The 5,252-nt window shown below is 35.5% G+C and overlaps 1 protein-coding gene across 3 annotated transcripts in view; it reads right to left on the bottom strand.

Annotated features, from left to right (window-relative positions):
* The window catches only part of LOC107041394 (PAX3- and PAX7-binding protein 1), an 8,138-nt gene extending 2,961 nt beyond the window's left edge, over positions 1–5,177 (bottom strand). Inside the window, exons 1-7 of one of the 3 annotated variants that reach the window (XM_015261932.1) lie at positions 4,765–5,177; positions 2,344–2,522; positions 1,972–2,128; positions 1,801–1,900; positions 1,577–1,737; positions 1,401–1,483; positions 1,119–1,321 (exon numbers count right to left, since the gene is read on the bottom strand). In XM_015261932.1, coding sequence (XP_015117418.1) covers positions 1,119–1,321; positions 1,401–1,483; positions 1,577–1,737; positions 1,801–1,900; positions 1,972–2,128; positions 2,344–2,522; positions 4,765–4,939 — 1,058 coding nt within the window. In that variant the 5' untranslated portion in view covers positions 4,940–5,177. Of the gene's footprint in view, positions 1–1,118; positions 1,322–1,400; positions 1,484–1,576; positions 1,738–1,800; positions 1,901–1,971; positions 2,129–2,343; positions 2,523–4,764 lie in introns of those variants that run through there. The other 2 variants (XM_015261933.1, XM_015261934.1) reach the window with 2 other exon arrangements.
* Between the last annotated feature and the right edge of the window lie 75 nt (positions 5,178–5,252).

Raw genomic sequence — 5,252 nt, 5'->3', positions numbered from 1 at the left:
CCCACTGAAGAAAAAAGATCACATTTATTTTAAAAAATAATTATAAAAAAGTGTGATTTAAAAATTATGCGGAACTTCTGAAGAAAAAATTAATTATATTCATTAAATATGTAGTTCAAAAAACTTGTAAAGTATTTTTAATTGAAAAAAATTAATTATAATAATTACAAAATACAATTTTTAAAAATCATTAAGAATTCGCAAAAAAAAGAAAGTTATAATTATAAAAAATATGATACAAAACGTCGAAATACACTTTTCAGCACGTGTGGGGCAATTTCGTCTTTAACGTGTGTGGGGTTTACAGCATGAGCCGAAGGCGAGTGATGTAACCACACACGTTAAGGACGAAATTTCCCAACAAGTACTGAACAAAATTTTATGTCACGAAGCCTGTAACCGGCTGAATTAGACACGAGACGCGAAGCGTCGGGTGTAATCCAGCCGGTTTCAGGCATGAGTGGCATAACAGTGGGTTTCAGTTGAGTGTGGGTAGGCGCTTGAAACCCGCTACTTTCCAGTTGACTATAGTCAACTGAAACCCATGCGGTTACACGCACGTATCATATAAAAAAAATAAAAACAAAAAATCCTATCTTGTTTAGTTGTTTCTTATTTCAACTGGAAACCTATGTCAAATTTATTCAGCTAAAAAAATGAAAAAGAATGTCAATATTACAAAATTTCCAAAATTTGCGTTCGTTTTGGACTCTTGGTGAATATTTTGTTTACATTGAGATGTTTTTTCATTTTTCTTCTGATTAAAGCAAAACAAAATTTTTTTAACATCTCATTGAGTCATCTGAAGAAGTATTAATTCATAACTCGGAATTTAAGAAAGATAACGAAATTTTTGTAAGATCTTTTTCGATAGTCTTCACTTTTCAAAAAGTGATATTTCGATAGGCTTTCACTTTAGAAAAAAGATTTTTAGGAACATTTGGCTAACTCCTTTAAAATTTGAGATATTCATCGCGAACTGACGCTAGAATGGAATTGACTGAAACCGTTTGACCACTTCATTACTGACTTGTGCTATGATTTTTTTAAAATTTAATTTCTTGAAAATAAATTAGTTCTGTTAGTTTTCAAAAAACATAGAGTGAAATTTTGATTACCTTGTCCTCATTTTCTCCACGACTTCCCGAGGTGTCACTGGGACAATTTTCGTTGGATCTGGGGGCTGAATGCACGGAGGAGGTGGTGGGGCTGGCATCAGGACCATTTCCATTGGGACTCCACTGCCCCCAATCATCTGATTTGGATTCATCCCCATGGTGTACTGATGTTGCATCATTGAGTCTTGTTGAGCAGCTGCAATCTGTAGTAACATCATCATCAGTACAAATACGACAAAAATTGAACATTAAAGCGGAATTTTTTAATTATTTTTAAATAACCTGGGCTCCAGTCACTCCTTTTCTGATCTGCTGCACCTCCCACTCCTCCTCCTCGAGTCCATGCTCACTCTCATCGTCTGAAACTGTGAAAAAAACAATATGCAATCAGTGAAAAATAGTGTCGAAGAGAGAAAATAATCGGGAAAGCTTGGATATATTTATTTGAAAATAGATACGTTTTATCGAGACTTGAGAAGCCAGGAAGGCTTCCCTCCTCTTCTCCTTATCCCTGGCCTCAGTATTAACAGTCATATCGATCCTATCCTCATCATCATCATCATCACTGCGATCATGATCTTCTTCGCGAATTAATCTCGATTTACCTTTATCCTCCCTGCTGAAAAACGAAAATAAATTAGTCGTTTTAGCTATTTCTGCATTAAAAATTCTAAAGACTTACGTTGTTTCCTCAATGGGTATGTAATCAGTTCCTAATTCTCTCGCCTTCTGACGTTTTTTCCTCGCAGCGTGAATCATAGCTGCATCAGGGATACAACCACCTGCAAAATAATAATTGATATAAAAATATCCACGAAAATATCGATATTGAAGGAAATAATCAGATGCTCACTTTGCAAAAGCAGCTTCATGGTGTCAGGTTGGGCAGTATTTTTCCTAAAACTGTGGCCTTTATTATTCTCCTCATCCTCAGAGCTATAATCATCCTTTCCAGCCACAAGTGCAGCTCTTCCATTCAATATAAGTGGTCCTGTATTTTTAATTTTAACCTGTGAATAAAAAACGTTCATCAGTGAAAGCTACCTGGAGGAATTTTGCTGGATGTCATGAGTAACGATTGGGCCACCACAAATAGCTAATCAGCCACAATCAGATGGATACGATTCATTTTTATGAAATGAACCTTGCGAATGTTGATTATATTAAATTTAAAAGAATTGTAGTTTATACTAATAACTAATAAGACATCATAGAGATAGCTTACTACTAGATCATCTGTCTTTATTTCTAAATCTTTGTCGCGCTTAATGGACATGTTTGCTTGCTCAGAGTCCACTTGCATTTTCTCTTCACCTTTCTTTTTTCTCCTCTCGTGATCGAGTTGTTTCATCAGTTTTTTGCTCCGAGATGATTTCTTCACTTTAAAAACCTCACCATCATCAGCTGAAATAGTATTTAGTGTTACGTAATGCATTATTAGGGTCGTTAATTGTAGTTGATGAGGCATTGGGAATGGGTGAGGTAAAATGAATGTTTCTGAATCGTTAATTTCCGCAGGGTGAATGACCCAATTGGAATAGGTCAAAATTCGTTCGAAAGTCTGGATCAATACCTTCAAGATGAAGTAAAAAAATTGGGCCATTTCACTCTTCTACGATTTTGTTATCCTCGTCACCCCAAAAGAATTTCATGGTTTTCATCTTATAATAAATAAAGTTAAGGGGAATATTAATTGTTAATATCTGCAGACAGAATGATTCAATTCGAATAAATTAAAATTCATTTCAGTAGCGAAGTGGTAAAACGGTTCAAGTCGACTTATCTCCCAGTTGAGTTTTTGAGGAATAGTTCCGAATCTAAGGGAGATGGCGAAATTTTCGTAATTACATTTGTTGTAGCTCTCAATCGACTCTACAAAAAAGGTTATAACAAAAATCTTGATATCTCTCTTAGATCTGAGATATTCATTCAAAAGGGGTCAGTAGTCAAAATTGCCTTGCACTGTTTTACCACTTCGCTACTGCTTTTATCCTGAAAAAATACCTTCAAAATAGGGGAGGTTGGGGTAAAACAGACACTTTTAACTTTTTTTTAAATATTAATGAGGAGTTGAAATGTTTGGGGGAGGGTGGGATAAAATGAACTCTTGAGACTTTTTTAAAATTATTCATAACTCAGAAACAAATTTATCAATTGAGTTCTATTTAGGCTCGCTACAAAGGGAAAGAATTGTTCTTTGTATTGAAAAAAAAAATTATTAAATTTTATTAACATTTCAACCCCTCATTAACATTTTAAAAAAAGTGAAAAGTGTCCGTTTTACCCCAACCTCCCCTATAAAATTTAATATATATTTTTTCAATATAAAGAACAGTTCTTTCCCTTTGTTTCGAGCCTAAACTGAGCGCAATTGATAAATTTGTTTCTGAGTTATGGATAATTTTAGAAAAGTCTAGTGTCCATTTTACCCCACCCTCCCCTAAAAAAGCAGTCTTGAATTATCAACGATAAAAAAACCTCCATTCTACCTCCTCACCCCAAATAAATTCCCTCATTTCTATTTCATAATAAATAAGCTCTAGACGAATTTAAATCACTAGCGAAGTGACACATCTCCCAGTTGAGTTTTTGAGGAATAGTTCCGAATCTAAGGGAGATGGCGAAATTTTCGTAATTACATTTGTTGTAGCTCTCAATCGACTCTACAAAAAAGGTTATAACAAAAATCTTGATATCTCTCTTAGATCTGAGATATTCATTCAAAAGGGGTCAGTAGTCAAAATTGCCTTGCACTGTTTTACCACTTCGCTACTGCTTTTATCCTGAAAAAATACCTTCAAAATAGGGGAGGTTGGGGTAAAACAGACACTTTTAACTTTTTTTTAAATATTAATGAGGAGTTGAAATGTTTGGGGGAGGGTGGGATAAAATGAACTCTTGAGACTTTTTTAAAATTATTCATAACTCAGAAACAAATTTATCAATTGAGTTCTATTTAGGCTCGCTACAAAGGGAAAGAATTGTTCTTTGTATTGAAAAAAAAAATTATTAAATTTTATTAACATTTCAACCCCTCATTAACATTTTAAAAAAAGTGAAAAGTGTCCGTTTTACCCCAACCTCCCCTATAAAATTTAATATATATTTTTTCAATATAAAGAACAGTTCTTTCCCTTTGTTTCGAGCCTAAACTGAGCGCAATTGATAAATTTGTTTCTGAGTTATGGATAATTTTAGAAAAGTCTAGTGTCCATTTTACCCCACCCTCCCCTAAAAAAGCAGTCTTGAATTATCAACGATGAAAAAACCTCCATTCTACCTCCTCACCCCAAATAAATTCCCTCATTTCTATTTCATAATAAATAAGCTCTAGACGAATTTAAATCACTAGCGAAGTGACACATCTCCCAGTTGAATTTTTGAGGAATATTTCCGAATCTAAGGGAGATGGCGAAATTTTCGTAATTACATTTGTTGTAGCTCTCAATCGGCCCTACAAAAAAGGTTACAACACAAATATAGCTACCTCCCCCAGATTCCGAGATATTCATTGAAAACTGGTTAATACTCAAAATTGACTTGCACCGTTTTACCACTTCGCTACTGAAATACGGAATTGAAATTGTGCGACGGAATCTACCCCATGCGATGCACAAAATTGATCGTAAATTCGATGAGAAATAACCTTCATCCAGCTCCTCGCCAAAACTGAGGAGTGTCTGCTTAGGTTTATCCTTTTTCTTCGCCTTAACCTTAACAGTCTGTTCCTGATCGACATCCATCCTGTTCTCATTGTCCTCGGACTCATCATTGAACGATCTCCTCCTGATATTCCTCTTCGGTTTATTAAAAAGCGACATTGCTGTCCACTTGCCGATAAATTCCCACCGCCAAGGAGAAATCGAGCGATCAATTCATGTCACAGACACTCTCCTCCAAATTATCCACCACAATTATTAGAGCCCCGTTGATCCACGGAAACGCTAAAACTCTCCGAATAACTCGAATAACAGATGTTCGGGGAAAATCGCTGGCGAAACGGTCCTTTTATTTTCTCGCTCCACTTACGAGTGAAGCAGAACAGAAGTCAGGCAGCCATTGCAGGCAATTTCCAACGGACGATACTCTCGTACCAATTGGAGAAGCCCCATTTTTTCCCTTTCTACCGTGCGA

Source organism: Diachasma alloeum, unplaced genomic scaffold (assembly GCF_001412515.2).
Source record: "Diachasma alloeum isolate Michigan unplaced genomic scaffold, Dall2.0 Dall_scaffold_00364, whole genome shotgun sequence".
Lineage (NCBI taxonomy): Eukaryota > Metazoa > Arthropoda > Insecta > Hymenoptera > Braconidae > Diachasma > Diachasma alloeum.
Note: the sequence above shows the minus strand (reverse complement) of the source record. Positions and strands in the feature narration are given on the sequence as shown.